Raw genomic sequence first — 24,870 nt, 5'->3', positions numbered from 1 at the left:
TCAAATAATTTAGCTTGGCTTGATTGAGCTGGCCTGGCACAACGAAACCAAATTGAATAGTCCCAAAAGTGCCAACCCCTGCCTTCTGGCTTTTTAGGCTGACTAAAGCCGCTAAAAGTATTTGAAATCATTTCAAATACTTTTTGCATTGGCTTTAGTCAGCCTAAAAAGCCAGAAGGCAAGGGTTGGCACCTTTGGGACTATTCCATATGGTTTCAAATAATTTCGCTGGGCTTTATTGAGCTGGCCTGGCACAACCAAACCAAATGGAAATATTTCAAATACTATTTGAACCCAGGTCTGTCAGTACATCTGTGTAATGCTGAGAGACCAGTAGAGAAGCCTGACAAAGGGCACAGGCTATTATTAAAGTCTATGGTGGTATGTTTCAGAATAGCTATTCTCTTCATGCATCTGTTTGTAGCCATTGATGTTTACTTAGAACTCAGTTGGTGATTGAGTTGTTGATGGTTTGTTGATGTTGTGAAATCTAGCTAGTATAAGGATTTCAACACAGTTGTATCACGTTTTATCTTAATTCCTTACTCTGTGTACACAGTATGTAGCGAATACAATGGCCTAATTAAGAATGAACAACGTACAACCCATTGTAAACTATTAAATTAAGATTGACTTTATATAACATTTATTCTAGTTTCAAACCATAGTGCATCTTCCCAAAGTATCTCTTCACAATTTTCTCAGTTCCCTTTCAAAACTCATAGAGTGTTTCTCATTATCGACCCACCATAGTTCAGTATATGCAGTCCATCTAGTCCTCACTGTTATTGTGTTGTATGCATCTTATGTCTGAGTGGCAGCTGAGAGCATAGGTTTGAACTCTGCTGAATAAAGAGAGACATCCGTCAGACATTGTTCTTCAGCGGAGAACAGCCTACACTGTATAATAACCCTCTGATGCCTCTCACACACACACACACACACACACACACACACACACACACACACACACACACACACACACACACACACACACACACACACACACACACACACACACACACACTCACACACACACTTAACCCTCCAATGCCTTGTCATTTGTGAACAGTGTTTGGCCTTCAACATTAAGGACTTGGCTCTGTTCACCATGTTCTATATAGAGGAGCCTCTTTGGCCCTTTGAGGTCCTCTGTTTTTTGCCTTTGAGCTTTATTCATTTCGCTGCTGGCAACAACCAAGTTTCCCACCAAATTCCACAGACCTAAAACCATCCTCTCTCGCTTGCTCTCTCTTGCACTCTCACTTTCTTTCTTGCGCTCTCTCTCTCCGTCTCTCTCTCTCATGGTCATGCCTTTTGAGTCTCATGTTATTTTTTTGTCATCCATTTCATAAAAGTCAGACATTTTTATATTCTTCAACCACAGTTGTGAGAGGAATTCAGTGTTTTCAAGCTTACTGGAAAGAGACAAAAAAATGTTTTGCATTGAATAAGGAACACTTTGGTATGGATTATAACTTAGAAGGATCTGTTATCACCAACCCACTGAAACAAGTAACAAATTAACTCTCAACACATCTATGACACTGACATTACTATTGGTTTTGAGGCAGAAATTATTTTGGCTCAGCTTATTTTGGTCTGAAGTCAAGAATATAAATATTATAAATACTTTGTTTCCTTTTTTGTCTCCCTCTCCTCCAACCCTAGCCACTCAGCCCCTACCCAGATGGTCAAGCGACATCACAATCTTTGCTTTCTCTCCCACTACTCTCTCCTCTTCCATCCTATCATCTCTCCCTTCTGCTAAATCCTTCTCCCTCCTGTCTCCTGATTCTGCCTCTTCGACACTATTCTCCTCCCTTTTCTGCATCCTATGACTTGCACGTCTCCTTTCCTCCCGGCTGACTCGGCCCTCCCCTTCTGCTCCGTGGAGGAAAATGGAGGAAAACTTTTGGAGGACCTATCATCCTTTCACTCCCTCTTCTCTACCTTCTCTTCCTCTGTATCCACTGACTTCTTTCTCCCCTCCCTCTCCAGTTGAAATCCTGCGACTAGTGATGTCTGGCTGCCCGACATCCTGCCCGCTCGACCCCATCTCCTCCTCCCTTCTCCAGACCATCTCTGGAGATCTTCTCCCATTCCACACTTCCCTCATCAACTCATCTCTGACGATCTTCTTGAACCTATCCAGTCAGGCTTCAAAGACGGGTCACTCAACCAAGACTGCTTTTCTCTGTGTCACGGTGGCTCTCCGCACTGCCAAAGCTGACTCTCTCTCCTCTGTTCTCATCCTCCTAGATCTATCTGCTGCCTTCGACACCGTGAACCATCAGATCCTCCTCTCCACCCTCTCACGGCTGGGCCTCTCAGGCTCTACACACTCTTGGATTACATCCTATCTGGCAGGCCGCTCCTACCAGGTGATGTGGATAGGATCTGTGTCTGCACCACGCACTCTCACTACTGGTGTCCCCCAAGGCTCGGTTCTCGGCCCTCTCCTCTTCTATCTATACACTAAGTAATTCAGCTCCGTCATATCCTCACATGGTCTCTCCTATCATGGCTGTGCTCATGACACTCAACTACTTTTCTTCTTCCCCCCTTCTGACACCCAGGTGGCGACACGCATCTCTGCGTGCCTGGCAGATATCTCCGCTTGGATGTCGGCCCACCACTTCAAGCTCAACCTAGACATGACGGAGATCTTAAGATGAATGCAACAACTGTAAGTCGCTCTGGATAAGAGCGTCTGCTAAATGACTAAAAAGCTAAAATGATTAAAAACGATATCGGTCACAATGTTTATGTTGTCTAAGAAGATTTCATGGTGTTCACTTTAAATGTCCAACACAACCTTGTAACTAAATCCATTGCACTGATCTCAAGCAAATAGTTGAGATCCTGCTGTCACGACTCCTGCCGAAGTCGGTCCCTCTCCTTGTTCGGGCGGCGTTCGGCGGTCAACGTCACCGGTCTTCTAGCCATCGCCGCTCCATCTTTCATTGTCCATTTGTTTTGTCTTGTTTCCCCGCAAACCTGGTTTACATCCCCTCATTACACTACGTGTATATTATCCTCTGTTCCCCCCATGTCTGTGTGTGGTATTATTCGTTTGTTACGTGTGTGACGCTACAGGCTGGTTTTGCGCCGGGTATTGTTTGTACCCATGGCTTTGTTATTTGTACCATTTTGTGAAATTTGTGTGCTATCGCTTTTTCCTTTGGGCCGGAGTGTTGTGACACAGTTGCGTCCGGCTATTTTCCTATGCCTGAATAATGTGTGCCTGTTCACTCATCTCTGCTCTCCTGCACCTGACTTCCTTCGACCAGTTGCGCACACTGTGACACCTGCAGATTTGATTAAAGTCGTTCTACATTCTCCTTTTCACCTCATTTTTCACCTGATTTACTTCACAAAAGGCACATCTCTGGTGGTCCAGGTATCCTCTTTTGTTCTGTATGGCTCCTCAAGAAAGGGGAGAGTGTAACGGCCGTTGTGAGAGAGAGTAGACCAAGGTGCAGCGGAGTTAGTGTTCATCATTGAATATTTAATAGCAGAAAGAACACTATACAAAAATAAGAAAAAACCGACAGCCAAACAGTCCTGTCAGGTGCAAAACACTAACAGAAACAATTACCCACAAAACCCAAAGGAAAAACATGCTCCTTATGTGTGACCCAATCAGCAACAACGAACTTCAGCTGTGCCTGATTGGGAGCCACACACGGCCCAAAACAAAGAAATACAAAAAACCTAGAAAACGAACATAGAACGCCCACCCAATGTAACACCCTGGCCTAACCAAAATAAAGAACAAAAAACCCCTCTCTATGGCCAGGGCGTTACAGAGAGGCCGATGACATCACATCTCCCCATCAGACCAATTCCTTGAAGTTTGCAGTTTTGTCTAAAAAACACAATTTTTCTCAATGTATTACACCTGTGTACTTTACTGTATTTATACTTGGGATATAGCTTTTCAACAGTAAAAATTCTGAAATCGCTGGAGGATGTCTAAGTTAACAAGACAAGTTATGTTTAACAGCTCCTTTATTTGGGAGCTCTGATAAGTCACTCATATGGGCTGGCTTGATTACATTCCCTCTCTCCAAGCAATTCAGTTCACATCCTCTCAGTTGACATGGTAACCCTGAGGGCGGTGTTGCCAAGCAACAAGCAAGCAGGTCACAGTGCACTTCAAATCACTCCCAGACCAGCTTGTGTTTCCTTCCCACAGACACTAAGAAAATAAAAAAAGAGGCCCCTTATCCTCTCAGAAAGAGAAGAGTATTTCTATGACATGTCAGTATAAACTCCACAGTAAAGCAATGTGCGAGGTCATACGCTTACAAATTCCAAAGTAATTACACGTAATGCATATCAATGTAAAATGTATAACTCCTTCGTAATGCAATGTTTAATGTTGTTATGCTTACAAATGTCGAAGTATTTATATTATGCATATCAATATAACGTTAATCTCTCCTTAGTAATGCAAGGCAAAAGGTATACACTTAAATGATTTGTATTAGGATAAGCAGCAGCATTTCTGTATGAAACATGAGAAACAAATGTGTCGAACAATAATACAATTTCCTATAGAGGGGTATGATGCCTCTGAATGAACATTATAGTGGTAAAATATGATGTATTGATATGAGTGGTTAAACTGAAAAGCCTTTATCTTTGACATTGTCTGTAGATAGTGCCACAAACACTCAAACGGAAAAAGTGCAAAGAATCACACACACACACACACACGCACACACACAGCACATTAATTGTATTCACAATACATGTATTCACATATCAAATGTATAAAGCCGTATAGTCACCTAGGTAGCTGATATGATTTAAACACCAACTGATATATTTATCATCACAAAAACAAAATAACTAATAAAAAAATCCTGCCTCAGGCAAAGGACAAATTATAACCACATTCTGTATATATGATAAAGAACATAGCAAAATATAACACCATATAAAAACTTGTTATATACGAGCATGTTTCACAAACAGCTTAGCTGTAAATACCAACATTTCTGTGTCTTGTAAAATTCACAGTGAAGTAGGGATAACGTTTTTATCCCTTTCATTTTTGGGTGAGAACATAGTGACCCCCTTTTCAACGAGCCTTGAACTGAGACAAAATCAAAACGTTATACTTTATGGTCCCGTGGTGCTTGTTGCATCTGGACATGTTCTTTAAACTAGTTTGGGACTTCAGTAGGGGTCAGAAAACCATTCGTCTTTGGATAACAAGTCAAGAGACTGGGTCTGCTTCCGAAATGGCACCCCATTCCCTCCTATAGTGCACTACTTTTGACCAGGGCGCATAGGACTATGTAGGGAATAGGGGGCCATTTGGGATGCACTCTGGTGGTTACTCTACACTGGAGTAACTCTACACCCTAAGTGATATTCCAATGGACGTTGTACAGAGTCTGTATACGGCTTTACGGGGGAATTCAAGGTGACACAAGGCACCCTTTCGTTAAAATCAGTTTTTCCTTCTTCCCAGCACATGAAACCTAAACACAGTGAATTAACACTTCCTGGTATGTTTTATAAAACAGAATATAAAACTGTACTGGAACACACACGTTTACATGGCAAAATCACTTTCATCCATATTAAAACAAATTCACCATACAGAACACAGGACATTAGCTTACTCTATGAAAGGGTACTACTGTGTATACAACGACCAGCGTATAGTGCCTATGAGGGAAGATGCTATAGAGACACTACAAAAGGACAGTCTACTCAATAGTGAGAGCTCCCCTTCTCTCCACCATCACTGAGTAGCAGTTCATTAGGACTCATGGGGGACCATTCTCTCCTTCTCCTCTCGTGCCCTCTGACAGGGAGCGCTCTGGCCTTCCGCTGCTTCCTGGTTCGTCCCAGCAGTGCTGACTGTTTTGTGAACAGAGCAACACGCTACTCGCTCCGCTACTGACTGGCCGGTCATTTATAGCCTGGGTTCAGCTGCATCCTGTTAGCTACCTCCCGTCCCCTCCCCTCCCTCCATCCCTCTTCCTCCTCTCTCACGGTACTGTAAAGCATTGCTCCCTCCTCGTCTCCCCCTGGCAAAGGGAATGGTATAGTCCAGAGAGACACTGGAAATACTGCAGTGTCCATCATGCCCATTGTATGTTTGTGTCTATATATAAACTCCGCTCATTTTCCCCGTCGTCCTACGTCAGGCTCCAGAGCTGCCCAGCAGTGTTCTGTATAAGAAACGTGTGGTGGTGTTTGAAACGTGTGACTCTGTTTGTCACGCCGTAGCGGTTTAGCATGGGGGTCCTATTGAGTTGAGAGTCTGTTGTGTTTAGTGCAGACTGGCTGTAGTTGTAGTGAGACCTCCTCGCCCATAGGGGGCGTCACCTCCTGTGGTGGTCAGTCGCTGTCCTTGCGTAGGCTGCGGTCCGTGTGAAGGTTGGCGGGCTCTGGGCTCTTGCACTGGATACTGGTCCCGTTCCCGTTTTGTCCCGTGCTGGTCACTGTGGCATCCGAGTGGCACCAACAACACAGGCAGGACTGGAAGGGGATAAGGGGACAAGGTTAGACACTTGAACAAGGGTACAAGTTTACAAGATTAGAGGCACTATTCATACTGCTGTGGTCGTTCTGTGTTGATAGCGTTTATGCTATTGCTGCTACGATAGAGAGGTCCAAGTAGGCACTTTTCTACAGCTTACAATAATGAGGGCTTGTGTAATGAGGGCTCAGAATTCTTCTTTGAACAATATACTACATAAAACTACATCTGCTCACAGCGTGAGAAGTAGAGCACTTTTTTATCCTTCCCAAACTCTAAGCCCCACTTCTGCAGAGAGAGGAAGAGGCACGTTCGGGGTCTGGGAGTTGCTGTTATGAGTTAGTCTCAGTCTCTCTCGCTCTCCGAGGACAGCTAGAGCTAGGGCATGGCTTATCTTCAGCTCAGGTCTCTAACAGATATGTACAGTTATGTGACCTCACCCAGTAATTGAGTTCATAAATCACTGCTTTGCTTTACATTTTCTTTAAATAATGTCATCACCAGCACAGAGCCACAGCCCTTCGGTCGAGGGGAGAGGGAGAGGTTCTCTGTTTGTTTTACTGGCGAGACAAGACAAAGGGTTTGGGGAGGGCTGGGGGGGGTTATTGGAGGTACTGATTATATGGGGGGAAAGAGAGAGCGAAAGAAAAAGAAAGCAAGAGAGAGTGAAAAGGATAGCGAGAGATATACAGCAAGAGAGAAAAAGAGAGTTGGGTGTGTGTGTATGTTTAGGGATCTACTGTACCTTGAAGCAGTTTTTGAACTTCTTGCTGACAAAGTAGAGGATGATGGGGTTTATACAGGAGTTTACTGTGGCTAGGTTGATACTCAGGTAATCCAAGACCAACAGGAAGCTGAAAGAAACGACACCCATGTTTTTTGGCCGAACTTCCATTTGAGTTTCATCTCTTTTCAAACATTCCGAATCGTTAAATTGCAGCAACTCAAATAATATCAGTTTGTGTTTAGTCTGTTGTGGTTCTAGATCCAGTCGAGTGATTCCCCACATTTTTCCACTTTTCCAACACACTGTACTGAATCGGTCATTTCTAATAATAAGATGACAGCCGCAAACAAACATGGCTGCACTCACTTGAGCAGGTCACAGCGTCCAATGTCTCTCTGGTTGTAGACCATCTTCTTGAGGATCCTGCTGAGGTGCAGGGGGAACCAGCACAGAGTGAAGATCAGGACCAGGCAGAACACTGCTTTGGCCACTTCCCGTCTCTGGGGATAACAATAAACAACAGATTAGGAAAAGGTTGGACGATGACGATGAAGGGTGATGAAGACAAGATACTGAGAGTGGAAAACGTATTAAAAAAATGCGGAGCCATCCTGAGTTCTGGTTGGTAACGTCTCTGGGGATGTAAACAGATAAAATGTTAGGTTGTTAGGGAGACGCTCGGTTGTTAGGGAGACGCTAGGTTGTTAGGGAGATGTAGGGTTATGTAATGTAAACCGGATAGGCCTGAGAGAGGAAAAGGACAAACCTTTAAAGAGAATAAACATGAGTCATTCTGCAGTAGTGTACTGTTACAGTAGAGGTGCCTCTGCCTATACGCAGCTCAACCTGGCCTCCAAAACGCTAGAGGCTCTGGTTACAGTACGTAACAACCGAAGAGAAGAAGAGACACCTGATACTAAGTAGTAGTACTATGAATGTAGAAGGCAGTCAGGGTGGGTTATGCAACGTCAGCTTGACAGGCCTGAGAGAGGGAATGGGCTTCTCCTTAAGAGACACTAAACATGAGGCAGTCTGGCCTCAGTACCTGTTTGAGGTGTTCACTGAGGACGATGCGGAGGCTGCCGTTCCTGTGGTTGAGCATCTCACAGGTCATCAGAGTGTAGAACACGGCCGTACACATCAGAGGTACGCAGAAGTAGAACCCAAACAACCACCAGTCCTTGATGTCCTTATAGTACTGCAGGAGAACCACAACAGGAGAACGTTAGTACACAGGTTCTATGCAGGAGAACCACAATTCTTAACATGCCAATACTCCAGAAGACTGTCCAGCAAGCAAACGTGGAAAGCTGGTTGTATTGATGTTGTAATGAGGTCATTTCAACCAGTTTCACCTGCTAGGTTTGGTAACAAAGCAAGTTGACTTTACCAATACGTCTATGTGATGGCAGTGACATATTCTAATCTACTAAATCCACATATAAGAGGGGGATATTATCGTACAAGTTTTAAGGAGGAGCAGATGCCATTTGAGGAATTCTTTGGCCACAGAATAAATGTTCCTCTATAACCTTAATACGACATTACTAAATTCCTCACTCCAGGAGGGTGAGATACTGTCTGTCATACGTGTTCTATTGAATCTGGGTTTAAATGAAATGACCTAAACCTCAGCATGGTTTGGTCATGATATGGGATTTAGTATCTTTTGTGTTGCTTGATGTGAACTAGACACACACATGGCTCAGCTTGAAGGAACCATACATCAGTAGAGCTGTAATTGCTGTTGTGGCCTGCGTTCAATTATGCTCTCCAGGCTTGTGAACAAAGAAAGTGATCACCTCAGAGATTTTCTCTCTGAGGGAAAAAAAACGTATGGAGACCTCTGTCAGAGTTCAAATGCTATTTGGGTTCAAATACTATTTGAAATCTTTCAAATACTTTGTGTTTGCTCTAGCCTACCTAGAGTGCCAGATGTTTTGGGCCGATTCTATTGGTCCATTAAGCCAGACAAGCTCAGTCAAGCACAGCTAAAGTATTTGAAATGATATTTGAACCCAGGTCTGGCCTCTGTATGCTTCCTTTCACCATATTTCTAGTTCTTTGGGTGGTTCCACCAAGAATGTCAGAGAAATGAATGTCAGTACGATAAATCCACCACTGTATTTATCACAATTCATTTTCATACCAAGTATTTGGACAGATGGAATTGTTTTTGATAGGTCAGTGCAAGGATACACCACCACATGAAGTCATGGACTGTCAGATTTACTAACTTAACACACGTACTGTACTCTAACCCTACTTGAATCACTTTTGTCTTTTAAATCATAATGAATAAGAGGGAGGACCTGATCCTAGATCAGCACTCTTACTCTGAGAGACTTTGTGGGACAGATTTGTTTGTATACAGGTAATAGGATTATTCAAAGTGCAGAAGCGTCAACAAGAAAATGGGTTGTACCATCATGAACTCAGTCTTGGGATTGAGCATGCATGTCCGTATGGTCTCGTTCCTGTAGTTGAATTCAACCATGTCGAAGCCGATGGCCTCTGGGACAGCCAGGACCATGGACAGCACCCAGATGGACACGATCTCCATGGCCGTCCGTAGAGGAATGCCTACTCCCTGGACCCTGCTCCACGACGCCACTGCACGGTACCTGGGGCATAGAGGGAAACAAAGAACGAAATGGTGAACATGGTGGGGTAAGGTAGGGGTTAGAGCAGGGCCAGGGCTGTGGACTTTTCAGCAACAACTGATGAGTTGGGAGTTGGAACTAATAAACAGCCCAGCGGCGAAACTAGTTGTAATGAAGTCATTTCAACCAGCTTTGAATGGTTGTAATGAAGTCATTTCAACCCGATTTTAATGGTTGTAATGAAGTCATTTCAACCAGCTTTGAATGATTGTAATGAAGTCCTTTCAACCAGCTTTTAATGGTTGTAATGAAGTCCTTTCAACCAGCTTTGCCCGCTAGGAGGTTCAAGTGACTGTGAAAAGTGAACCTATTTTAGAGACACTTCCAGTACTTGAATAATAGACTTACTTCAAACGTTTAAACCTGCATGGGAACATGATTGTAAGAACCATAGAGATATGGTGAGAAAACTACTGGAATACTTGTTCACCTTATTATAGTACCATTATGTCGGGCCAACTCAGCTGTACATTGTAGTATATGTTCTATGAACTGACTGCATGGCAGTAGACCAGACACACACTATACCGCATAGTGAGAAAAATGATCCAAGTTAAGATTTAATGAACAACAGATAATAATCAATTGTTTATCCTCAGAATCTAATATTCATTATTTTGTGAAGCCTCCAAACAAGCGTTGGCAGGAGCTATGGTCTGTTTGTTGACGCTTGTTTCCTGTGCTCCAAATCATGTTTGCTTGTTTGTTTCATTAATAGGAACCGCTTGTCTAAATGTTTTAGTAAAACGGTGCATCAAGATTTTATGGCCTGAACAATATATTTTTCATGACGCACTTGAATACCCTTGTCAAACAACATAGTGTCATTTATATTTTACCCAGCTCTCCCTCTCTCTCTCTCTCTCTCTCAAACAGAGAGGACGAGACACAACGCGTGCAAACCAGACGAGATATGCTGCACATTTTCTGAGAACAAATGGAGACCTTCTGCTATTGAACTCTATCACTAGCGTCTCTCTCTCTCTCTCTATGATGGGAGTCATTCAGCATAGCTGGTATGTTAAACTGGCTTCCATCCCTGTAGACCCAGACCAGGCCTCCTTATGCGCTTATCTCTTATGTCTGCTCACTCACAGACCAATGAAGCCGGACGTCAGCCACTCACTTTCACTCTGCTGATAAACGGGACCGACAGTATTAAGTGTTACAAGAACTGAAGGGAGTGAGACGGGAATACAAGTCTAGTAGTGTAGCAACAGACACAAAACAATCAGAGTTAAAAATGTGAGAATAAACATTTTAAGATTTGAGAATAAAACGACTTCTGCTCCTTGATGGCAAAGCTATCCCCCCTCAGGGAGAGAAACAACTAAGACCACGAAGCGTCTCAGAGTAGGAGTGCTGATCTAGCATCAGATTTGAGTTGGATCACAATTAAAAAGATTGTATGGGCAGATCCTAGATCAGCCCTCCTACTCTGAGAGGCTTTGTGGATATGACCCCAGCTGACCTAGTCCTTAACAGATGCAGCCAATAGAAAACTAGGAGGAAGAGTAACATTTACATTTTACATTTAAGTCATTTAGCAGACGCTCTTATCCAGAGCGACTTACAAATTGGTGCATTCACCTTATGATATCCAGTGGAACAACCACTTTACAATAGTGCATCTAAATCTTTTTTGGGGGGGGGGGTTAGAAGGATTACTTTATCCTATCCCAACTATGTTGGTAATGGGAGAGCTCCATTATTACTGACAAACTTCCGGAATAAACTGCCTTTACCGTACTACCTCCACTGAGGAGTTAAACTAACTCCCAACCTGTGGTTTCCTTTAAATCAAATTAGGGAAGTCATTCATCTTTCCTGGCCAATTTGTCTCAGCCACTCCCATACATAGAGTGGGCTATCTCATAAGGGCTTTACTGTTCAACAAACACTTTTGGTTTGAATTCAAACCATGGCAATGTGATTTATCATGGTGTTGGTGAGTTACTGGCAAAAGTTGAGGGTCTGAGGGTTAATTTTGTTAATAGAAAAAAAGTTTAGAGAGGAGTTTTTTTCTTTGATACATACATATTGTAAAGATGACTACATTTCACAGGGAAAAAAAGCATTATTAGACTGATTTTCATTTGGAGTTTACCATAACCGATATATAAAGACTCACAGAACTGAACCGAATTCTACTGTGCAAACATTCCATGAGTCTGGAACCAATTAAAACACATGTTTTTACAAGATAATAGAATCCTATTCCAGGGAGTAGAATATGTCTCTATGGAATAAAATGCATAAAGACCCACTTATAGTGTCTGAGTACTAGGGCAGATTCAGCTACAGCTCATATGTTAACCTTGGTAAGTGTATGCCTGCCAGACAATGCATTTGATAGTAAACGAGTAATGTGTATAATGCTTCAGAAGCATTACCCCTAACTCCCTACACACTCTCGTAGATTTGAAAGAATTGGATAGGTGTAGGCAATAGGCTATCATGAAGCAGACGGAAAGAAACACCATATTGCTTATTGCTTATATTGTTTATTAATTCTATAAACATTAATATGCAAATACAAATATTTGTTATGCTTTTTGCTTTGATCCTGTTAGATCTGCCGCCATTGGTTGATTTGGAATTCAGCAGTGGTACATGGGACTGACCTGTCGACACTTAGGGCACAGAGGTTGAGGACGGTGATGCCCACAGAAGCCTTCTGTAGGAATGGCACCAGCTTACACAGACACAGCCCAAAGGAACTGTCATCGAAGGGGAACCTGGTGGCAAGGAGCTGGAGAGAGAGAGAGAGAGAGAGAGAGAGAGAGACCGTCAGCATATCGTAGAAGACGAGCTTCAACTCACAACGGGCTTTGCATCGTCAGGAAATAACCACACACCTTAGATGGCATTTAGCCAGTTGGCTCTTCCCTGTATTACAAACCCTTTCATAAAATATCACAAATACAGACTGCTCATTACTAGCCAGTTGGCTCTTCCCTGTATTACAAACCCTTTCATAAAATATCACAAATACAGACTGCTCATTATTAGCCAGTATGGTAACTGAGAAGACAGAAAAATCATGTAAAAAATATATTGAATTTTGAAAGAACAATACCTGCTGTGAGAAAGAGAATAATAATAATAAAATAATAATAACAATAATAATAACAACAACAATAATAATAATAATGGACTAGCCCTTATATCTCTTTCTTTACTAACTAGTAAGGGATACATTATAAGGGATTGAGGTTAGGGAATCACATGTTTATTTCCTCTTAGCTCAATTCCCATTGTCCTTAGGGTCTGGACTATCTTTAACCACTGTACTGTAGCAGGCCCTTCACAACAGGCAGGTTAGTCCCAGTCACATCCGAGGGATTTCATGGTACGTCCTGACTTCATTCTGAATCTGAGTACAGTCCAACAGCAGGCCCATATGTGCCTCATCATCTTGATACAGTACATCATTGAGTCAGGTCCTACAATAAAACCCTAGCAAGCCAACCCTGGAACTATTTTGAAAGTGACATCCTTTCTTTAATTGGACTTCCAGGCATCTATAAGCACCACTTCCCACAGCCTCTTACAAGAAGAGCTCCCTTAAGAAAACAAGTCACAGCTCTCCCTGTTGAACAGACTGCTAAAACCACCCTTTGTCATTATGAAGTAGTCTTGGCAGCTGTCGTTGAACAGGAATCAACATGGGCCGAACAAAGAGAGAAAGAGGGGATTAACCCAGAGTCGTTGAGAGGCCGGGCCAAAGGAAGCACTTCACGGGTGCATCCGCGTCCCCCTATTGTTCACTTGGAGCGCTGGGCGGTTCCATCTGATCAAAACGTCTTGGGAACATGGGAGTTGGAAGGGAAAGGGGGCTACGTCACTGTGGGTGTGTGTGTGTAGCCTGTGTCCGTGTGTGTGTATGTAGTATTGTGTGTGTGTGTGTGTGTGTGTGTGTGTGTGTGTGTGTGTGTGTGTGTGTGTGTGTGTATGTAGTGTATATATGATTAAATTTGGAAACTGCGTCAAACAAACCCCAGTAGGAAGTGAGCTGGGCCTCCCTAAAGCACATGGCTCTGTAGTGCAGACATATTCACAGGGAGTGTTTGGCCTGAATCCAGAGTTGGACCTACGGCACTACGTTTCCTCACCAGTACAAAGGGACATCCTTCATGTGTGTAACTGAAACGTCTAATACAGGAAAGACTTTTCCCCCTTTGTACATGTAGAGAATAATCTGTCCCGGGACCCTAGCACTTCCATATGTGCTGACACAGTGTGATGAAACTGTATACCGGTAATACTAAACAGGTGGCTTCACCATTTCTCTTCACAATGAACTGAGCATTCCCAATGTACTGTACTACATCCTATTAAGAACCTTGACCTGTTCAACCAATGTATGTGGACCCAATGAAAAACATGCTCGTTACTCTCAGGCAATATTACCACAGCAGGTAAGATAACGTCATAAATCATCTGTGAGATCTATCTAGCTAATGTTAAAGTGAACCCACATGGGGGTAAATGGACTAGAGTCTAATGGGTTTAAATGACTCACACTGGACACGTGATTCATCATTTGACCAGACCCATTTATCCTGAGTGTAGCGAGGTTCAAGTGTGATTGGAGATAAGAGGGCTGGAGAGGAGAGCTGGTCCTGTGACAAACCACGGGTCAGAGCAGGGCCCCGCTGATATGTGTGACCGCAGTCTGATTGGTCTGATTCCATTGTTTATTTAAGTCTTGGCCTCTCCCTGCTTCCTTCATCACAAAGAGCCACCCAATGAAGATAAAGTAGTACTACTACTGACTGAAATCAACTTGGGAGAGCAACATGATCTTTGGGGAGCCTTCTAAGGAATACTTTATTTATTTGTTCTCCCCTTTCCTTTCTCCACTACTCTCTCGCGCTCTCTCTCTCGCGCTCTCTCTCTCGCACGCTCTCTCTCTCTCGCACGCTCTCTCTCTCTCGCACGCTCTCTCTCTCTCGCACGCTCTCTCTCGCACGCTCTCTCTCTCTCGCACGCTCTCTCTCTCTCGCACACTCTCGCGCTCTCTCTCGCACTCTCTCTCTCGCGCTCTCTCTCTCGCACGCTCTCTCTCTCTCGCACGCTCTCTCTCTCTCGCACACTCTCGCGCTCTCTCTCGCACTCTCTCTCTCGCGCTCTCTCTCTCGCGCGCTCTCTCTCTCTCTCGCACACTCTCTCTCGCTCTCTCTCTTGCGTGCTCTCTCTCTCGCACCCGCTCTCTCTCTCGCTCTCTCTCTCTCTCCCTCCCTCGCTCTCTCTCTCAATTCAATTCAAGGGGCTTTATTGGCATGGGAAACATATGTTTACATTGCCAAAGCAAGTGAAATAATCTCTTGCTCTCTCGCTCTCTCGTTCTCTCTGAGATGCAATTATGCTTCAATACATCCATGAACAATTCACTGTGATGTCCAGTGTACAGGATGGATACGCGTCTCTTACCTTGTAGACGTTGATGGGTATATCTATGGTGATGTAGATGAGGTCTCCCAGCGCCAGGCTGGCGATGAGGGCATTGGGCCCATTCCTCATGCACTTATTCTGGTAGATAATTCTCAACAGAGTGGCATTGCCCACTATGCCCACCACAAACACTATGATAGAAATCACTGTGTTGATGTATTTGAAATAGCCTTGAATGGAAGTGGCGATGGTGCATGGTGGAGGGGCCCTTATCCTGGTGATGTTTGTGGCCCCAGATCCAGCTCCGACCCTGGGCCATTGTGGCCCCTGGTGGCCCCTGGTGGAGATGGGGATCCTATGCTCCAGGAAGGGGCTGCTAGTGCTGTGGAAGCCCAGGGGTTGGAGCGTGATGTGGGTGTTGTGGAGGACCAGGCCCTGGTCTGGGGGTTGGGAGTCCTTCTCCCCCTCGTCTGTGGTGCTGTTTATCTGACACATTCCAGGGCCAGGCAGGGCGGCCATGACTGCCATTAGCACCAACACATGTATGATTGGGGCGCCCATTATAGAACACATTCCACGCTTTGTCTCAGGAGATGGACAGATAGTGTAGGGGTTCCCCATATACTGCTGGTGGTGAGAGCTGGTGAGCGAGAGAGACAAGTGGAGGGGAGAGAGATAGAGAGGGGGGAGAGATAGAGAGGGGGGAGATCAAGTTAGAGAGAGAGGGGGGAGCAAGATAGAGAGAGAGTGAGAGAGACACAGAAAGAGAGAGATGAAGGGAGACATGGAAAAAAAGTATATGGGTTACTTCAGCCAACGAACTTTGCAAGCAACAAAACAAAACTTCATCAATTGAATCGACTGTGTAACCACTGTATACTTTTGTCCGAACCTTCTATTTTCCCCGCCACAAATGAAATGTCAATCCAGGAACATCTCCTCAGAAATGGAGCCAAAAACAGAATGTGCCAGTCAAAAGTTACACATCACAGTGGGTCCTCTCCCATCCTCTCCAACTGCTAGGGGAAGTAAAACAACTTCCTTCAGACTTCAAACAGGTTTTACCAAGGGAGCACAGATGGGAAGATGCCACGACTGGTTACAGTCAAACAATATGATGGGTGAGCTTATGAAGCATCTCCTCTCTTCTCTGTCATTTCTGGAAGTAATAATCAGCACAGGCTTTGTGCTAATAGGAGTGTGGGCTACAAGCACATATTACACACACTCACGCAGGCTCTCTCTCTCTCTCACACACACACACACACACACACACACACACACACACACACACACACACACACACACATACACACAGACACACACAGACACACACAGACACACACACACACAAACACACACACTCACGCAGGCACACACACACACACATTCACGCAGGCACACACACACTCACGCAGGCTCACACACACACACACACACACACTCACGCAGGCTCACACACACACACACACATACACACACACTCACCCAGGCTCACACACACACACACACACACACACACTCATGCAGGCTCACACACACACACACACACTCACGCAGGCTCACACACACACACACACACACACACACACATACACACACACACACACACAGAGAGAGAGAGAGCCAGGCAGGGCTTTATATTGTTTTGACAATGCGCCCCTTGCGTGGCTTCTTCAGTGTGGTTTCCTCTGCCCTGCATTCTCCCTTCTGGTTTTAATTTAAAGACTCAGACTAGCGGTTAGAAAACAAAGAGGCATTTTAACATGAAAGAATCAGATCAGGCCCATGTCTAGTCAGTGTTATATTACACAATACAGCTTTTGTATTGTTTGAGAGTTGAGTGAAGATGTTAAATGAAAAAATCTTAAGTTCTCTCAAAATATTAAAATATATTATTAAAATATTATTAAAATATTAAAAAATATATTTTTTAACCAGTTAGAAATTAACCCTACTATCAATATGTATATCAAATACTTACATTTATATATTTACCAGGTTATATTCAAAGTAATATAATAGCGTATTTCAGGTAAAACTTTACAGAGTAGTTAAAAATCCGTTCTATGAATGTACAGTATAGACTCACTGAATTCAGACTCACTGAATTCAGACTCACTGAATTCAGACCGGAGGTCTACATTTGAATACTTTTTCATCACAACAGAACACAGTGCCTCTCCAGCTAGCCATGAAGAGTGTTTCATCCTGTTCAAAGTCCCAGATGTCACCTAGTTAATACACAAAAACCTATTTAGCATCCTGCACTTCATGTAGCATCACCGTTTAGCATCAGGCACCACACTACTGGGACCCTGTGTGACGGCACATAAACTGATATATTGATAAATAATAAATAGCTTTGGTTTTCACCTACCGCTCTGCTCTCCTAAAATGTCTGCTCCTGCCTCCCGTGTTAGAACCGTCAGGCGAACTTTCTGCTGAAGCCCCTAGACATCTGAATCACATCACATGAGTAATTAACCAACTATCAAAGTCGCAGAGTCGGAGTTAGTGTCCCACTTGGTTTGGTTTGCCCAACGTACGAGGCAGTGGCAGTGTTCTGCCTGTGAGGGGCTGCGCATTAGGCTCTGGGTTTTCCTGTGGAGAGTTGGGAGCGTGTGTGTGTGTGTGTGTGTCTGTGTGTGTCTCAGAGCGCAGCAGGAGTGGAGGGAGCACTTTGACTGAGAGGGAGTGTAAATTTCCACCTCCCCTCGGTAACAGGCCCCCCATAGGAAACAGCAACAGCAGCCCCCCCCCCTCTCTCACTCTTTCTCTCTCTCTATCTTTTTCGCTCTCTCTCTATCTTTCTCCTTTCTCCTCTCTCTCGCGCTCTCTCTCTCTCCTTCACTCTCCTCTCTCTCTTTCTCTCGTCTCTCTCATCTCTACACCGCCTGCTGAAAATCATCTCAGGGGCACAACGCACTCCGATACACACAAACACACACACACTCTCACACTCACTCACCGGGTATCTGGGAACCACACAGTCCCCAGTCAGTATGCCCCTCTCTCTCCTCTCCTCAGATCCCAGATCAGATTCTAGCCCTGTACACGGCTCAACTGTTTCTTCCCACTAAAGGAAACCGAGATGAACGTGGTGAGGAGGGAAATGTGAGGAGGGCAGTCGGAACTAAATGTCCATGTCCCAGTCGTCTTGATTTGAACATGTTGAGATGGAACGGGAAGGGTAGTAAAGAGAGCGGAACCAAACTTTCTTTGAAGCATTACTTTCTACAATCACAACTCTGTGGGTGGCCAAAGCAGAGACTAGTTAATCACCACATCTGGATGTGCCACACAAGCTGCAAGTGTATCAGTCTCTTGTAGCATGCCTTAAATAGGGTCATATGCATGATTGTTCCACTTAATTAGGTTGTCAGCTGTCATATTCACCAAACAGTAAATAAACTAGTTTGAAACTAAACAAAGGAATGTTTGATATATTGTCCCATAGATGTGTACGGCACAAAGTACATCATGTCCAGACAGATAGATGTTGTGAGTTGCTAGGTAACAAAGAAGAGTGAGGCATGTCAATAATGATGAGGAATGTGAGTGCCTCTCCATCGGTGTCCATTACTCGTTCCATAACTATACACTTAGCAAATGGGCCCTTTATCAATACATTGTCTAAAAGCAGGAAGCGAGGCTATCCAAGCAGGCAAAGGTCGGCCCTTCTCTCTCCCAACGAGCTGACACGGCAACTGTTTAGCTAAATAAAGAACCTGGACAATGAAGTTCCATATCACGAGGAAGATAAGATAATGTGCAAACAGATAAGGTACACACACACACACACACACACACAAACTCACACACACACCGCTTGATTACTTGTGGGCCCCCAGGCCTTGTCGAAGTCAAGGGCCATTCCTAAAAGCTGATTGAACATCCTCCGAGAGGGCAAAGTAGTGTTTCCTGTATCAGCAGCACTCCAATATTCCCTTCCCTCCCCCTTGCCCTTCGCTGGTACATTCTCCTGGCCTGAGGGTAGGCTTCTTTCCATTAAGGTCAGGCTGTAGCAATCATCTCATTAAACAACACTTTGGATCACATCGTCATTTTAATGAAAACAGTGTGTCTGACGTTATCAGAGTCTCCTGTGGAAAATATTACCTTGTAAAAGTGGAAATATTTATGATAATCAAGTAATTAGGATTTTTGCGTGCCATGTCATGCCCTGTAACAGGAAGAGAAAATATAAACTTTATATAGTGTAAATACATCACTTAGTATTAATTGTTTCAGATATTTTATGCATTTAATCATTGATTGACTATTAATTGATTAATAATAATGAAAAATATCACGTAGATCATAACATCTTGTGCCCTATTTTAGTAATGAACATTTAAAGACTTAACAAAGCCTTTCCTTTATGCGTTTTTAATTAAGCCCCAATAACAGATTCACTGATCCCATCCAATTATAGTACACTTGTAAAGGTACTTTACCAACTTAATATAAATTGTGACTTAATTAGGTGATGCTAATATCTACCGCAATTTAAATTTAAAGGGATTGTGTTTTCTTTAATTGTATCCATAAATATCTCATGGCTTCTGAATTAGTTATTGGTCAACAGTGGCGTTATCTTTTATTCATCGGGACGTGATTCGCTGACGGGTCCCCTGGTTGCCGCAGCCTGGCATCAAGCTTCGACGCCTCCATCATTGTAACTTTTGAGGGGTTTCGCTAGCTGCTAGTTGGAAGTCTTTGTTAATAAAACCATTAATATATAAATGATGGAACCTTTACCTGGGTCCCAGTTGCCATGGCTTTCATGTTGTTGTTGTGTTGTTGTCTGACTGTTCATCAGGTATTAATGGCATTCTGTGTGAACTCGCTAGATGGCAGACTGCCTGGTAATTCATATGCTTGTTCTCTGATGGCATCTGTCGAAGTGTGCTCTCTGCACATTGGTACATACCCTGTGGGAAGCAACCCACCCAGTCCCACACTGAGTGGGATGTAAGCAATTTCTTATCTGGGGCACTTGCTCCAAATGACAAAAAGGGAAAAGAGAGAGAGAAATGGGAAAGAAGTTAGAGGCCAATTTTATTGTGACAATCAGTGACAAACTGTAGTGACTTTTTCTACTTTGACTGAATTTGTTGGTGAATTGGAGGGAGGGATTACTGTGAAAACAGATAGACTTGGAAAAGGGAATGCAGGATAACTCAATGATGGAAGTATTATCACAATTGTGATAGTGTAATTCATGTAAGCATATGAGTTCAATTTATTTCATTACTATATGCCATCGGACCGTTATCCAATTAAGATTGGATTAAGATCAGAATGGCTGAGGTTGAGTCAATAAGGAATGATGGGAAATTACTCAACAAGCCTGTGAAGAGACGCGTACTGTTGTGAAATACATATGTCAGACTTTTGCAGAATCCTCATTTCCTCTGAATCTGATGTCGCTAATTTTGGCTGAAATACTTACTCGGACTAAGATGAGACTTTCAATTTTGTCTTGAACAGGAAGTTTTGTGTTTTTACTGTCTTTTTAGGGACAGAGCAGGGTCAAATGCCATGAGAAGGGTGGCTCCTCGCTGTCTCACAACTAGAAAAAAATAGATTATTCATTTCAGTTCCCGGAAAGAGGACAGCACATCCCTAGAACAGTCCCACTCCCCCACCCCACCCCACCCCACACCGAAATATGCTGGTTATAAACCATGTCAGCTATGACAACCAGTCCGGCTCCCAGTTTTTTCAGTGCTAGAGTTACTATGGTAGCACTTTTTGTTTTCTTCTCTCAGTGATCCCAATCCTTTCACTTTTAATGTGTTACATGAGTTAGTAAGATACATAGTTGGAGAGTAGCTCCATGTTACGCTCACTTCATATTTGTTTTGGAACCAGACACTGAACAAGTGAAAAGCCTGAAAGCGTCTCCCAACTACCTACAGCAGTTACAATGCTATAAGCATATCTCAATCAATGCATGGAGAGAAGTAAAGGCATTCCTGGAGACCCTGAGCTCTAATCTGGCCCTGCATGCTTGGCGATAAGAGCTAGAGTCTAGACCCGTAGAGAATGACGTTGAATGGGAGTGTCCGTTCTTTCCTCCTGTTGGACAGCCCTTGAAGATGCACTCAAGGCTGTAGACATCCCGGATGTCATCACCACAGCACATCTGCCTGATGACTGTTACAGAGGGAATTAATTACTAACTCAGGAAGCGAAACAATACACAAAGTATTTGAAATCAGTCAAAATTTGATTATGGAGAAATTCTCAGGAAAATGCACCTCCTCTTCGACGAACTCAAAACATTTGCGTTGCCTTCTCAGTAAATAAAATATGAATCCTGAGCCAACACTTGCACTTGAACCCCCCACTTATAGCTCTGACTCTGCTGAGGAAAAAGTACTTACTATGTCTGTGACACTGTATGTGGTTGTCCCACCTACTGTAGCTACAGTTGAAGTCGGAAGTTTACATACACCTTAGCCAACTACATTTAAACTCAGTTTTTCACAATTCCTGACATTTAATCCTAGTAAAAATTCCCTGTCTTAGGTCAGTTAGGATCACCACTTTATTTTAAGAATCTGAAATCTCAGAATAATAGAATAATAGTAGAAATAATTATTTATTTCAGCTTTTATTTCTTTCATCACATTCCCAGTGGGTCAGAAGCTTACATACACTCAATTAGTATTGGTAGCATTGCCTTTAAATTGTTTAACTTGGGTCAAGTGTTTCGGGTAGCCTTCCACAAGCTTCCCACAATAAGTTGGGTGAATTTTGGCCCATTCCTCCTGACAGAGCTGGTGTAACTGAGTCAGGTTTGTAAGTCTCCTTGCTTGCACATGCTTTTTCAGTTTTCTATAGGATTGAGGTCAGGGCTTTGTGATGGCCACTCCAATACCTTGACTTTGTTGTCCTTAAGCCATTTTGCCACAACTTTGGAAGTATGCTTGGGGTCATTGTCCATTTGGAAGACCCATTTGTGACCAAGCTTTAACTTCCTGACTGATGTCTTGAGATGTTGCTTCAATATATCCATATAATTGTCTTTCCTTATGATGCCATCTATTTTGTGAAGTACACCAGTCCCCCCCACAACATGATGCTGCCACCCTGTGCTTCCCGGTTGGGATGGTGTTCTTCGGCTTGAAAGCCTCCCCCTTTTTCCTCCAAACATAACAATGGTCATTATGGCCAAACAGTTCTATTTTTGTTTCATCAGACCAGAGGACATTTCTCCAAAAAGTACGATCTTTGTCCATGTGCAGTTGTAAACCGTAGTCTGGCTTTTTTATGGCGGTTTTGGAGCTGTGGCTTCTTCCTTGCTGAGTGGCCTTTCAGGTTATGTCGATATCGGACTTGTTTTACTGTGGATATAGATACTTTTACGTTTCCTCCAGCATCTTCACAAGGTCATTTGCTGTTGTCCTGGGATTGATTTGCACTTTTCGCACCAAAGTACGTTCGTCTCTAGGAGACAGAATGCGTCTCCTTCCTGAGCGGTATGACGGCTGCGTGGTCCCATGGTGTTTATACTTGCGTACTATTGTTTGTACAGATGAACGTGGTACCTTCAGGCATTTGGAAATTGCTCCCAAGGATGAAGCAGATTTATGGAGGTCTCCAATTTGTTTTCTGAGGTTTTGGCTGATTTCTTTTGATTTTCCCATGATGTCAAGCAAAGAGGCACTGAGTTTGAAGGTAGGCCTTGAAATACATCCACAGGTACACCTCCAATTGACTCAAATCAATTAGCCTATCAGAAGCTTCTAAAGCCATGACATAATTTTCTGGAATTTTCCAAGCTGTTTAAAGGCACAGTCAACTTAGTGTATGTAAACTTCTGACCCACTGGAATTGTGATACAGTGAATTATAAGTGGAATAATCTGTCTGTGTAAAATTGTTGGAAAAATTACTTGTGTCATGCACAAAGTAGATGTCCTAACCGACTTGCCAAAACTATAGATTGTTAACAAGACAGTTGTGGAGTGGTTGAAAAACAAGTTTTAATGACTCCAAACTAAGTGTATGTAAACTTCCAACTTCAACTGTATCTTAAGATGAATGCACTAACTGTAAATTGCTCTGGATAAGAGCGTCTGCTAAATGACTAAAATCTAAATGTATGTGCCGCTGCATTGTCTCTTTGAAGACTGTGTAGAGGAAATGACAGGGCCCCTACAGACAGACAAGCCAGTGATGCATCAACCCCATGATGAATCCTCTCCCCAGGCATCAGTCTTCACCAACCCCATGATGAATCCTCTCCCCAGGCATCAGTCTTCCCCAACCCCATGATGAATCCTCTCCCCAGGCATCAGTCTTCCCCAACCCCATGATGAATCCTCTCCCCAGGCATCAGTCTTCACCAACCCCATGATGAATCCTCTCCCCAGGCATCAGTCTTCCCCAACCCCATGATGAATCCTCTCCCCAGGCATCAGTCTTCACCAACCCCATGATGAATCCTCTCCCCAGGCATCAGTCTTCACCAACCCCATGATGAATCCTCTCCCCAGGCATCAGTCTTCACCAACCCCATGATGAATCCTCTCCCCAGGCATCAGTATTCACCAACCACCTCCAGCCAATGCCAATGGATCTTATCATGACTTATCGTGACAAGGTGCTCACTGACTGACTGTCTTCTCAAAATAGAAGGTATATCTTCTCCTGCCATATCTTCTCGCTGTCCAGCATCATTTCCCTGCATTAGAGTCCAGCACCTTCCTTGCTATCTCCAGCAGTCTAACACAATACCATCTTTCTCCGTTGCTTATTGTTAGCAATCCCCCCCAAAATATTTGTGTGTATGTGTGTGTTTATATACTGTATTTATATGTAAAAAAAAAATTGGGGGGGAAACTCAGTCGGGGTCTCAACTTACTGTTGAGAGTTAGAATAGTAGAATACACAAGGTGCAATTTCGAAATTTGGTTGTGCATAAGTCGTTTTTTCTCTTATGTCAGTCACTGATGGTCACTCAATTAGCCTATGTCAGCTCAATTATTTTGTATTGCTATTTTATTTATTGTTTATTTAGTGGCTAGCTATCTACACAAATTACCGGCCGTGGGTCCCCCATTGATTTTGTAAGTCAATCTCACTCAGATATCATATAAAAAAAAATCTAAATATGCAGAACTGCAGCAAACTTGCTTTCAAACGGCAATATTTTCTCTACACCCCATGGCCAAATGTGTAGAATTGCATGATAAAAGAAAAAAAATGAACATGTCTCTATGCTGTCAAGAGGGGGGCCACTAAAAGGTTTTCATCACAATGTGTATGTACGTGGGTATGCAGACCCGCGACAAACTGCGACCACTCATGATGACTTCAGATTTCTTGTAGCCCCCACCCCCCATCAAAGTTGCCCATCCCTGCGTTGAATCAACACAACACCGCTAGTCGCTGACTTTCCCAAGAGAAAGCCCTCATTCCTTGCTCAATGTTACTGGCGATACAAACACAGATAAATTGAACTAACACAACAGAGAAGGTTTCAGAGAAAGCCTCCATTCAGAAATCCAATCCCATATGACATCAATGGGGAAAAAACAAACAGGATTTGGGGCTGTG

The 24,870-nt window shown here is 43.5% G+C and overlaps 1 protein-coding gene across 3 annotated transcripts; it reads right to left on the bottom strand.

The window, feature by feature from the left end:
• Nucleotides 1-4,351: 4,351 nt before the first annotated feature.
• On the bottom strand, nucleotides 4,352-17,968 carry LOC115191794 (endothelin receptor type B-like). 3 transcript variants are annotated; one of them, XM_029749722.1, is made up of 9 exons: nucleotides 17,676-17,961; nucleotides 16,188-16,314; nucleotides 15,335-15,935; nucleotides 12,523-12,650; nucleotides 9,661-9,859; nucleotides 8,281-8,433; nucleotides 7,602-7,735; nucleotides 7,254-7,362; nucleotides 4,352-6,507 (listed from the first exon to the last, which is right to left on the bottom strand). In XM_029749722.1, the coding sequence occupies exons 3-9, from the start codon at nucleotides 15,914-15,916 to the stop codon at nucleotides 6,367-6,369; spliced, it is 1,446 nt and encodes a 481-aa protein (XP_029605582.1). In that variant the 5' UTR covers nucleotides 15,917-15,935; nucleotides 16,188-16,314; nucleotides 17,676-17,961; the 3' UTR covers nucleotides 4,352-6,366. The 3 variants fall into 3 exon arrangements, with proteins under 3 accessions (XP_029605582.1, XP_029605583.1, XP_029605581.1); XM_029749723.1 differs by having other exon boundaries at nucleotides 16,188-16,311; XM_029749721.1 differs by lacking the exon at nucleotides 16,188-16,314 and having other exon boundaries at nucleotides 17,676-17,968.
• Between the last annotated feature and the right edge of the window lie 6,902 nt (nucleotides 17,969-24,870).

The sequence above is a fragment of the Salmo trutta genome, chromosome 4 (genome assembly GCF_901001165.1).
Source record: "Salmo trutta chromosome 4, fSalTru1.1, whole genome shotgun sequence".
Lineage (NCBI taxonomy): Eukaryota > Metazoa > Chordata > Actinopteri > Salmoniformes > Salmonidae > Salmo > Salmo trutta.
Note: the sequence above shows the minus strand (reverse complement) of the source record. Positions and strands in the feature narration are given on the sequence as shown.

What these genes read in the sequence shown, in the direction of transcription:
- LOC115191794 (XM_029749721.1), bottom strand. Translation starts at nt 15,916, where the DNA reads ATGGGGAACCCCTACACTATCTGTCCATCTCCTGAGACAAAGCGTGGA. An exon ending in GGACGCTGTGACCTGCTCAA is followed by an intron (nt 7,363 to 7,601) that starts GTGAGTGCAGCC and finishes CGTTTCTTTCAG; the next exon opens with CTTCCTGTTGGTCTTGGATT. An exon ending in AGTTCAAAAACTGCTTCAAG is followed by an intron (nt 6,508 to 7,253) that starts GTACAGTAGATC and finishes ATCCCCTTCCAG; the next exon opens with TCCTGCCTGTGTTGTTGGTG.